General features: G+C 43.3%; 1 protein-coding gene across 1 annotated transcript; it reads right to left on the bottom strand.

Moving 5' to 3' along the window:
• Positions 1 to 227: 227 nt before the first annotated feature.
• Positions 228 to 12221, bottom strand: LOC149273323 (alpha-1-syntrophin-like). The gene is made up of 8 exons (XM_089506456.1): positions 11966 to 12221; positions 9065 to 9250; positions 4306 to 4504; positions 3871 to 4057; positions 3553 to 3683; positions 1235 to 1431; positions 751 to 938; positions 228 to 320 (listed from the first exon to the last, which is right to left on the bottom strand). The coding sequence occupies exons 1-8, from the start codon at positions 12219 to 12221 to the stop codon at positions 228 to 230; spliced, it is 1437 nt and encodes a 478-aa protein (XP_089362582.1).
• Positions 12222 to 12523: the final 302 nt, after the last annotated feature.

Below are 12523 nucleotides of genomic sequence, written 5' to 3'. Positions count from 1 at the left end.
AAATCAACATTCAAGATGGATTGCTTTGTTAAAGACTATAGAAAGCTGACTTGGTAAAATCCCTATAAAGGCCATGTCCTAGAAGTACAGGTTTTCAACCTCATGTACATATGGTCACGCACACACACTCTTGAAACCCTAGGAGATCATGACATCCCTGTAGTTCTTCCTGTCTGGGTGGCTGGTCAGTCCAACAAATAAGGTCAATCCTGATGAAGTCCGGTTTTCTATGCTAGTAGGCCAAGACGAGATACTTTGGCTGATAAGAAAGAGTGAATGATGAAGACAATGGTTTTGGGACAAGAATGAAGATCCAGTTGCTGGAAAGAAACAGAAAAAGGATTTAGTAACATATAATCTCATAAAGAAATATTTCTGTATAAACTGACAGTACAGACGCAGAATGACACAAAACACATGCAAGAAGGAGGTGATTGAATCAGTTGGGTCAATTTTCAAGATGGCGGATGAGTTGGAATCTCACCAATTTAAATATATATTATGAAGAGCCATCTTAGCCCTTCTTCTAGAAGCTCACTGAAGTTGACCCTTCATAACACACGGTAAAGTCTGAGTTGAAATGATCAGCATACCAACAAACTCCAACTTTACTGAATAAACTCCAGACTGGTAGCTCAAATGATGACTCTTCCTCTCTGGATGGAAGAGAGAGATGCACTGGTATGTATGAGAAAAGATACTTTGTGTAAGACTTGGAGTAGCACTGTTTAGATGGTCACGTCTACATACTAGTTCTCCCTCGGGCTTGCCGAAGTCCAGATACAGCATTCTGGTTCCATCATCTGAAGACATTCGGAGCTTCTCAAAAGGCTTATGCAGGTGGATAACCCTGTTTAGACCAGGCTCATCTGTGAAGAGGGTGAAGCCTTGATCGATGTGGATGGACAGCGCGCACTCCTTCCCACCCCATGTGCACGCTGAGCAGAGAAAGAGAGATACGTGGAAATGTCATTAGCCCTTACTGCATTGTTACATACACTAAAGTAATGAATTGGTGGTGAACACGTGATTATTTTCTCATTTGCAGACCATATCCAGCATTAGTCAGTAAAAACATAAAAGGCTCACAGAAGCCCAACCAGCGGCATTTAACTCAAACCTTTTAAATCTGTTCGTTGCGAAACATCTGTCCTAAGAGCTTACAAATTATTCTTTATTTATTAATATATGGTGAGTTTAGTCACGTGCTTCTCAGTATCCCATGTCCTCTCACCTGTGGTCACCTCCTGTATGAGCTCAGCCGCTCTGTGAGAGCCATCGACCAGTGATCGCGTCCACTCCGCCAGCTCACGATGCGTCTCTACGCTGAACAGGTGAGTCTCTACTCCCTTCTGAGTGCCAGAGCGAAGGGCAAACGACAAATCTGTGTCATACATCGGGGAGCTTTTTGGAGGCCCCGAATGTACAAGTCTAGAGGTACAACGGATCAACCGAGATGTATTAAGTCTTAATTTTAGTATACACTTATCACAACAATTGAGTGCAGTTATTAGTTTCTGCCACTAGGGGGTAGTATAAACAGCACAGATCAATGCAGAGGCAAACCTTACCATAAATTGATTAATAATTTCAATGACCCCTAACCTTTTTTATGTTTGATATATTTTATTTTCTTCCCTAATCACCTGACTACCTGTCCCATTTTATATAATGTGCTCATTTAACTTAAATTTCTTATTTTTCTTGTACTATGCCCCTTCCAGATCTATTGCCACATTACAGCTTGGATCTTGGGTTAAAAGTCTCCAAGTTCTACTGTTAGAGAAGCTAAATAAAGGTCTCTACTACCAAGTATATCCAAATACTGACATGTATCTCATCCAATAAAAATTATGTCTTTACTAGGACAAACTAAAAAAATCAGACATTTTTTATGAAAATAAAATATATAACAGCACAATAAACCCGGGACCACTTTCCTATATCTGTTAGATTAGATGTCAACCATAAGAAGGGTATAGATAACTGGTGGCACCCACAGTGGGAGGTTTTAGTGTTGTTTTATTTTTTTTACATTACAATTTATATATACATATATATATATACATACATACATACATACACACAAACATTATGGTAAAAACATAGAGGTTGCCACATGCTATTTTTATATCACGTTACAAATGTATATATTGCAGTTGTCTTTTAAAAGTCTGTTTATTTTCCAACGGGGTCACTTATATTTACATATGGTACTGACCGTATGCTTTCTATGGATCAGTTCTCCAAATGAAATACCTACTTGTATGTTGCAAATAAATGAACGTTTAGATAAACAGAAGGCAGCTGGGAGTCCTGAATGAACAAGCTGGACATGGACAATAATGATATTTACCTTGGGTGGAGTAACAAGCCAGCTCATAATGAAAAAAGGTCGGGAACGAGTGGGTTTTAACCCCTTAAGGACAATGGGCGGTCCCTAAACCCATTGAAAACAATGCATTTTGGGCTTTGTCATTAAGGGGTTAATGTAGATCGCTTTTGAAGATCATTACTTGGTATCAGCGGCTTCTATGAATGTTTAATTTCATTGTCAAAAAAAATACATGTCTATAAGTGACAAAGTACCGAACCGGCAGCAAAGGCTTCCATTCACAGAGCTACCGACACCTCAATTAAAAATGACATTGTATTGTGGTCTGGTAGGAAATAAGTAATCTGGCCTTAAGTCAATATTTGTCTGTTCTTTTGAAATTATGGAAGCCTAACCTTGTTTTACCGTCTGAAATATCAGGCCCTATTCGGTTCCTTGTCTTATTTTTACAATATATGCTGCTTTAAAAGAGCATTAGTAGGGTGAAATGCGTTGGGGAGTTAATTTACATTCCTTTGTGGTTCTGCTCACTTATAGACATGTATTTTTTTTAAAGTGACACAACTATAAACTGAAACATTTTACTATTTATTATTTTTATTGATTTCGATAGCACCGTCGCATTCCGCAGTGCTGTACAATGGATGTATAATCCAGTTAAACCTTGAAGACAGATGTCCAAGATAATTCTGTGAATTTGTGTTAATTATTATATGGTGTTCCAGTTTAATATTACTGTAGATTTCAATCTCTCCCCACTGTAGGTTTTTGAATCACCTCCATTCTCTCTAGATTGTAAGCTTCTGGGCAGGGCCCTCTTAACCTAATGTATCAGTTTGTCTTAGTCTGTATTGTAAGAAGCGCTGCGTAAATTGTTGGCGCTATATAACTTAAAACTAATAATAATTATAAAACTATTGTATCTTGGATCTGTCTTGCCCTGGAATAAATTGTGTTATAATGGAAATGACTCTGATGAGCTTCAGCTGTGGCAGACAGTGATGCTATAAGAAAGTGCCTGGTCTGCCGTATGGGAAATCCAGGCTCGGTGAAATCAACCACCGGTTGGATTATTCTTAAAGCCAGCCCTTGTAGATTAGATGTCTCAATGTATTCTGTACGTATACAGAGCTATCTATGAATACTAATGCTCTTTAAAATAAAATTGCCTGTGGTGGTGAGGATTCCCGACCTGCCCCTGAGACCTTAATGCTTACCTGGTGGCGATGAGTGGGTAGCAATAAGCAGGTTTGCTGAAGCCCTCCCTGCTGTGAGGAAGACTGTTGTAGAGTAGAAGATCCTTCTCGGTGAGAATTGCCAGGAGATTCCTCTTACCATCCTGGGGGAGCTGCCAATGAAAGCCACTTTTCAAATATATTGATAAGCCAACCTCAAACAATTAGCTACTGTTGAACTAAATCTACCGTTATCTACAGTCCAGGTTTGGGGAACAATGCTTTTTTGAACGAATTCTTCATGCTTCTACACATACCGGTTTCGTTGCGTCATCTCATTTTTGTTGAATGGCACATTACCTGCTCGGTTAGCCAGCCCATATGCTTGACCTCTTTGCCCAGATGTTGCTTGATGTCCTCTCGAAGGCGTGGTACCAGAGAGCAGACATTGGTGTGGACGGCATTGAACCAGGACTGTGCTGTGCTCTCGTCCTTTGCTCGTAAGAATAGGATATCCCTCCCATCGGCTGAGCTGATTTCCAGGTATCTGCAGGAGAACATATCTAGAGATAATGAGATTAGCTGAAGGAAACAACCCCATGTTACCGAAGAACATTGATTTAAGATACACTTAAGGGAGGCATTTTGGTGAAAATCTGCATATATACCACCTGGTAGGATGGTTTATAAAGTGTGTGTATAAGTTATTGACTTGTACCAGAAGGGTGTAAAAAGTTGCATTCACCAAACCTCAAAGTATTGTGAAGGCATCTGGCCCTTCTCCTATCCTCTCACCTGGGCTCTGGGTCTGTGGGTAAGAATCTTCGGGATACATAGCACATCTTCAGTGGAATGCTCTTTCCGTCCTTTATGTCTCGCGGAGGAAGGGCAGGGGAACCTTTCTTGAGTGGAGTGGACGGTGCGGAGTCCCAGTTAAACGAGCCGCTAGGAGAGGAGCCTTTGAAGTATGGGGATATTTCCTTCATGTATTTAACTAGAACAAAGAAGTGGACATCGTATGCAACGGTAGGAGATAAAATAAGGTCAAAATCAGCTTCGTGTCAGAACTGAGTTCTTCAGCAGTTGTCTCTCCACTTGTTGCCGAAATACAATCTCTAGAAAGCTTTGTGGGCATCCCGAAAAGAATCGTAATGGGGGTGCAGCAGAAATTGTATACAGAAGTAGATGTATCTGTACATAGCCCACACAGTCTGGATACAATAACATTACTTACTCATCACACAAACATTTAATTTGGAAAGTTAGATTGTCTCATAAGGGAATAGAGAGCTAATTAGTGACATGATTTCTCCAAAACATCTAAGAAGAAAAACATATTTTAGAACATAAATAGTGGGGAAAACTTACTAAGCAGTGGTCAGTTACGTGAACTTGGGTTGGGTTCTGAGTACTCCAAAGTGGGCACGTCGAGGCTGCAATGGAGATCTCCGCTGTAAAAGCACAGCCCTGCATTGATTGTACAGATCCCTGGGTTGGCCAGGGGAGATCAGAGGATCTCTCCAACCAGCCTGTGATGCCCACTGTCAGGACATCAGGTATATGACCCACTGTGTCAACTGATTTTAGGACATGTCCAAAAAGTGCCGAAAAATAAGAACACTATTAGTTACGGTATGGCATAGGCCAGTAGGTCACCTGGTTTTATTAAGGGTTGCACAGTATCAGATTCCCTGCTTGTTCACTGAGCGCTGATGCCTACTGAGGAACTTGCATGAACAACTGGGTTGCAGGCCAAGAACGGCCTTCAACAGCAACACATAAGAGGTTGTCCTCTTAAGACGCTTCAGGACACGGCCTCCCAAGTGAGAATGAGCATTCTGCTTCCCAGCCTATAGCCAGTCATCTAGCGTGAGTGTCCTTCAGATTCGAACACAGTCATAAGGTGTGCTGATTTGTGTGTCACTGCCAAGGTAGGTTAAGTAGTCAAAAACCAACTGGCCCAATATGGAGCTGGCACAGTCTCCATATACAGCCTTAAAAAGTGATTAGCGTCTTTAAGGCATAGATGCTCGGGATATGACATCACATCCTGGATTGCCACATAATAACACATAATATTGAAATGTGATGTCATTCTTTAACTTGCCTTCGTTACAGAAATAACGACATGTCGCAAAGTCTTGGTAAAGCCCCGCACCCCAGGCACTAAGGAACATGTCAATCTTTGCCCTAATAAAAGCTTGACGGATATGTAACTGCCGGGAGTTATAGGGATGACAAACCAGAAGAGTCGTATCCGTGGACAAGCAGGAAGTGTAATTTAACCATTAAAATGCCATGTGGTGAGTAACACTATGTATTGTGTCGCATAGCATTCCATGCCGCTCAAAGGGTTAACGGCAGCATTTACATCAAATGGGTATATTGCCATAAAAGGGTAAGCGGTAAAGCTGTGTGAAGGGCTCGGAGAAGCGCTTGTGCCATTACGGAGTTAATTTTTCTTGCCAGTGAGTGAATTCTCAAGGGTCTTCGGAGTGCAGGCAGAACATTAAGTCTTTCACAGTTCACTGGGCACAAGTGTCAGAGCTTTCAGTCAACTCACACAGATCTGGAGTTAAAGTGAAGCGAAGCTGGACTGCAGTGACTTAACCCTTGCCGCGTAACCCTCTTGCAAATACAAGACATTCAAATTCAATGTGCAGAAATGTGTAGAAATGAGTGAAAAGGATGTGTGGGATGAATTTAGAGATCACTTTTGATGTTTTGATAGAACAGACAACTAGCGCCTTAGGTACCTTCACCCATCACTACCCTCCTGCAGCCACTTACCAGTATCGGAGAGGACCTGACCTCCTACTATATTTCTTCACTGGAGGCACCTATTGTTGTTGATACCACTGACATTAGTACTCATTGATGGTAATAGTAAGTATTAACCCCTTAAAATATGTCATTGTTCATTCATGGCAATTGTAGGAGAAGACCATCTTTAAACACGTCACTGTCAGCAGCCGCTTTGAAGCTGGGGGAAATATCGAATTAATGGGCATTAAAGGCCGAAGAAATATAAATCTTCCATTCCATACTCCATACATCAGGAGTCAAACTTCTAAAACCGTCCCTGTAACCGGAGTATAAATAGACAGCAAAAAATAGGTCGAACTGAACACGCATCCAGAAAGGACACCATACACCACGATCAACCCACTTCAGCAACCGGCACATGGACTTAAACCGTGCCACCAGAGCTGTAGAAGGTTTCTCTGCGTTTGTGTTTGGGATCTGAGTGGATAACTCACACTTAGCATGTTCTCTGACATATGTCTTTTGGACAAGCTAGAAATTGCCGGTCTAAATATTGCCAGCCGTCTCCTGTGGAAGAGACATCCAGAATCTCTGTCCAAAGTTTATCAGCGTGCAAGAGTCCCACGGGTTCCAGTCTGGCAAATGACCAACATATGGGGGGCAGATTTATCAATGGGCTGGATAGTGGTGGATCAAGTCTCAGTTTGGTAGCAAGGAGATGAAGATGAAAAGCATGCCAGGAAAGGTCACAGGGCATGCAGAGCAGGACGGCAGTATAGATGTAAGGGGCAGGTGGGAATTTACTCTGCGTCAAGTCTATGACAACCCTGGCCCACAGTACTGACTTGGTAGCCAATTCACAAAGATGCAGGTTTCCCCACCTTCATGGCTCTCAAGCAGAATAGGACAACGTGCCTTACAGGTAAAGTAGGTTGAAATGAGAAGTGGACCTGACAGGATTCCTCTGTAGTTTGCTAGTTTAATGGAGAACTGCAGAGCAAGCAGGTTTATTTCTCAGCTCCAACAAAGCTCAGCTACACCTCAGACCACAATAAAAAACAATATTTCAAAATGATAATGTGCTAAATAGCACAAAGTTCGTTTTAAGAACCCAGTATATGGATGTTTCTTCTGCTCCATCTGTTCACAAATGGATAACAGACCATCGTGCCCTTTTATCCTGCTGCTGGGATGGATACCTGATACATTAACAAGGCAAGGATCACTTCCGTAAAGTACTGTCCTGCTCCTCCTCCATACTCGCTGAGTAACTAGATGTCCAGCGTCAGCTTCCATCCCGGTTTTCACGTCTACCTATTCCTAAGCTATCGCAGGGGCTTACTTTAACTCCTCTACCTCCTCTCCCTCCCCACTTTTATTGCTTCTCTCAAAAGAGAAACCTCACTTTTCACAGTTACCGTCCCCCCCTCTTTAGCGTTCTTTTTTCTCCTATTAATGCCATTATTTTCAAAGTCCAGAAGAAAAACTAATTATTTTACTATAACGTACCTTCCAAATAAGGTCAAAATGGAACACCATCTGCATCTAAGTGTTATACGGTGGCCACGCTGGAGTAGCCATGGAGGTCCATTTATTTTACACAGACCGGTCAGAGGGCAGTGAGGCAGCTATGGGGGACAGTTCCCATAAATTGGCACTGTCCTACAAAAAGCAGGGTTGTTGGCAAGTATACAAGGTCTTGCAGCACAGACCTCCAATGCAGCTCCCACATGGTCATCTTGAGACGATCTGCAGGTACCCATTATATGGTGCTGTATAATTAATTATTATTAATTGATGATAAATGAAAAAATGATGATAAATATTAGAAAACCAATGATCACCGATAAACGCCCGGGAACATGCACTCTTTTTATTTCTCCTCTATGGAAACAGCCCGGAATGTCTGATTTTTGCAACATATTACAGATTTTCTTGAAATTTGGGCTCGAGAGAACACGCTAAACACCCAACATGCTGCACGGAAGTCGTAAACTGGGATTAGGGGTTGAGTTAAAGAATGGGGCGACATTAGCAGCATCCTCTGGTTATGAAAATGTAAAATGAATAGCCTACAAACACAAACGATATTAAACTTTGGTACGGGTAGCGTTAGCAGACTGGGGGCAGAATACTAGTGATTTTTTTAATTGAAATCTTTTCTCTGTTACAGCACTATGAGCCGAGAACCCTGTGAGTTCACACTCCAAACCTCCCACATTCCCCTCCCCACATCCATGGAATGTGCGCTTCTCCTTAACAGCTGTGATGGACTCATCAGAGACAGCAGTCATTCTTGGCTACGGTACAGCCGGTACAGCCGGTACAGCCGAGGGGAGAGCTAAACCTCCCCTGCATGACTGGATCCCACAGCCACACCTATTATCCCGTAAAGTAGATTTACAAGATCCACAAATTGCTCAACACGACAATCCCTATGACTCCTCATAATACTCTAATGATTTCATGTCATCTGCCCTACGTGCTGTATGAGGAACATCAGTCCTCCGGGGCCAAGAACAACCCAGATTTTTTAAATAATGCATACGGTAGCCCTTTGGGACGCACAGCGTTAATGGCAGGTGCACGGCCTATTGATTCGTGTCATCGGCTAATACTTCTTAAATGGCTCTGTACTGTATAAACCTTTTCTGGAACTTCTCTTATTGCTTCATAAAACCGCTTTCAGTCTACCTAATGAAAATAACTTGCTGTGGTCACAGAATTTTTTTGGTGGCTGGTCCTTCAAGTTGGAAAACGACAATACATGACGTACAAATCGGCCTACCTTCAAGCACAACCTCCTTTCCGGTCTTCTTCAAAGCCTGCACAGCATCATCATGGGTGGCTTCAGTGAGGTCCACTCCATTCACCGACAGTATGGCGTCGCCTACATACAGAGCTCCCGTCAGGTCAGCGGCCAAGCCTTTGAAGATCTTGGAGATAAGGATGGGCATCTTGTTCTCTCTACCACCTAGGAAGAATTAAGGAGATGGTGCCAGGTCTCATAGATTCATTACACGATTGTTCAGATCAATTGTGTGCCATTCAATATCTTCTCTACAACTCACACTAAGAAGAAACTGTGTCCTTGTGTAGTGCTGAATGATGGTAGACTGCAAGGTCTCTCACGTAAGGCGCTTACTAACTGCTTATTTGACCCCCCAATTAAATTGGGCAGCGCTATAACACATGATGGAACTTGGAGTGATAAAACGAGTGGTCCCAGAGCATGAAAAGTGTGAACGACTGGCTTTTAGTACAGATTTAAACTGTGCCATTTACTGTATATCTGAGAAAAGGAGAGACGCATCAGGAATAAGGTTATTGCATAGAAATGGTAGTTAGAACATATATGTCCAAAGTCACGTGTTTCTACTCTTCCTTTGAAGGCCTACTAGAAAAAAAAAACACTAAACACGCAGCTGCTTTTAGTATTCGGTGGAGTAACCCATTTAGAGGGACAGCAACAGGTCCCGGCTCCATTCGAAACACAAGCTCAAACTATTTTGGGATTGGAAGCAAAACTGAACTGAGTGTTCAGAGGACTGAATCATTCAATGATATGAAATATTTCTGGCATAAATTCTGCTTTCGAAAGGAAGGGATATTCTGATGAGTAACAGGGGCCACTTCACGGAAAGCAATGTGACCACAGCTGGGGTGGAAACGTCTACGAAAATGACTTCTCAAAACATTCCTGACTTTCTTTTGGTGTGGCAGATCATGTTTGTGTATTTTCCTGTGAAAGACCCCATTTCTCCTATGCCCAGCTCTCATTACAATAATGTTAATTGCTGCTCTCCATGATGAAGGCATCAGCAGCGCCCACAGGGCATTAAACTGGACCATGACGTACCCCTCCTGGGAGTCTCTTCCAGTTAAATAATTAATTGCGCTTCGCTCGTTAGCTGTGGATTCCAAAAGTAATTATTATGCCAGAAACTAAAGCAACCCCATTCCAGGGTGCCCTTAAAGCCCCATCCTCCCTTGCGATGGAGGGGGAGGAAGGGTGGGATGTGTTTTAAAGATCTTGCGAGACCAGTTTTTTGGAGCACACGCCTCCTCGGCTACCCAATATCTTCCAGGGGAACACTCCCCAGCCAATGGGAATGAGTCTATTTCCATGCCAAAAAAGTATTCTGGCTCCCTAGGGAACCTCCTATCTGTCTCGCTTTCTACATGCCCTTTACGTATCTGTCACTTGCCCCCGTGACTGCCACCAACTGTGTCTCTCTAAATGCCACACACTGTGGATGTCACGGCTCCTGCTTCATGTTACCGTCTCTGTTGACAGTGAATGTTCTGTTCGCTTTTCTCTGACTGTCCCTTTTTCACCGTTCCCGACCTTGGGAGTTCTATAAGTTTAAATAGACAGTCGGCAACCCCAGAGACGAGGTTGTTTAATTCACACAATGGAGCATAAATATCTGCAGATTGTATAAGTTCACTTTTCCTACGTGTCCCCCCGTGGGATCTGCGCAGCCTTGATAAGCAGGAGCCTGGACTTTTTAAACCGCATGCTTCGGCCGTTGTGTAACTTGTGTCGTTAAAGATATAATGGGGGGTTGTGTACGGATCAACTGTGCCGCAAAGTAGTAAAAGTGAAGTGATCAGCAATAAAATTCCATTGGTTGCTATGGTAATTGTACCACTTTCACCACTTTGCACCAGAACTGATCTTTATAACCACAAATATGTGTTCCATAATGTCCTTATCAACAAGCTTGTGTATCAGGGCCCTCCTCACCTGTCATTTCTGTAAATCTTATTGTTATATTATATGCTACTTGTTATGTCCTGTTTACCCATTGTACAGCGCTACGGAATATGATGGAGCTATATAAAACAATAAATAATAATAAGTAAATGGTAGGGGAACTCATGTTATATGAAGGTCCAGCCTTAGGGAATTCCCTGCCTATTGCATGGTTGATTTTATCACTATAACTCACTGTTTAGTGAATAAACCCATGTACATATCAACGTGCCTTTATAAAGTGTATGTATATGGATATGTTTATGTGCAAACAAGCATGGCTATGTGTATATCAGTGTGTATGGCACATACATGACATTTAATCCCTTATCGTAAACTGATTACATTCAGAATGTTTACAGACAGCACAAACAACTCACACATACATCCATACATAGATACACACATAAACACATTCACATATGCATCCACAAAAACACACACACATACATCCACACACACACATATACACACATTCACACTTATACACACACACACACACACACACGCATATACCTAATGTGTTGCAAAACTTTACAGCATAGTGATAATACAATAGTGAACTATACATCTTTATATATAATGAGTCAATCATTATAGCTACAGATTTCAGATAACCTTTACCCTCTTCTACCCAATCTACAGGAAAACAAAACCTCTCTCTCTCTCTATATATTTATATACCCTCCTCTAATCAATGTACAGAACAACTTCTATATATATATACACACACACACACACACATACAGTATATAGCCAGCGCGTGTTACTTTGTGTTACTTTGTGTTATTTAGGGATCGCACAGGCTGGGTAGATCTGCACACAGACACATTTGTATCAGTATTCTGCGTAACCCTTTAAGTGCCGAGAAGAGGGGAGCGGTCCGGCTCCAGCAGTGGGGGTAACATGCAGGGAACGCGCGGCTCTTACCCTTGATGCTGACCCCCAGCCCCCCAGCCTCCTGCTTCACCACCCTGACTGTCCTCCGCAGGTTGATGATAGACTCCGGGACGCTCCCCTCGGTGTCCCCGCCATTCACTACTTTCTCCTCGGGTGCTCCTGGCTCCGGCTCCGGGGTGAAGCTCAGAGTTTCCTCTCCGAGTACAAGCAGCACCCTGAGCCAGCGCTCTCCGGGCCCCCGCAGCTCCAGGAGCCCGCTCCGCTGAGCCCTGCCTGGGGCAGCCATGGTCACTGTGCCCGGAGTGGGGATGAGGGAGGGAGGAGGGCAGAAGGGAGACCTCCCCGGGGCTGGGAGCGGAGAAGGGAGGGTGAACCCCCCCCCCCCCGGTATGTGGCTGCACATGGCTGGGACCGCCCTGCTGCCCTCCCATGCCCATATACTGCCCCCCCCCTGCACACTCACAGGGGCATCCCAGCGCCTCCACACCCTTACTGCCCCGGGGTGACACCAGACTACCCCCGTGTGCTGTCACCGGGGTCCCTGCCAACAAATGCCGGCACTTATACAGAGCAATGAATGGCTGCCAA

Source organism: Sceloporus occidentalis, unplaced genomic scaffold (assembly GCF_023333645.1).
Source record: "Sceloporus occidentalis isolate IW3139 unplaced genomic scaffold, rSceOcc1.0.p SCAF_385, whole genome shotgun sequence".
Classification (NCBI taxonomy): domain Eukaryota; kingdom Metazoa; phylum Chordata; class Lepidosauria; order Squamata; family Phrynosomatidae; genus Sceloporus; species Sceloporus occidentalis.
The sequence above is the reverse complement of the archived record's forward strand: the minus strand, read 5'-3'. Positions and strand labels throughout refer to the sequence as shown.

Excerpts from the sequence above, each read along its gene's own strand:
- LOC149273323 (XM_089506456.1), bottom strand. The coding sequence starts at position 12,221 with ATGGCTGCCCCAGGCAGGGCTCAGCGGAGCGGGCTCCTGGAGCTGCGG. Across the intron at positions 1,432-3,552 it reads TACCCACTCATCGCCACCAG|ACTTGTACATTCGGGGCCTC; the intron begins GTAAGCATTAAG and ends TTGTACCTCTAG. Across the intron at positions 321-750 it reads GCAAGCCCGAGGGAGAACTA|CAACTGGATCTTCATTCTTG; the intron begins GTATGTAGACGT and ends GTTTCTTTCCAG.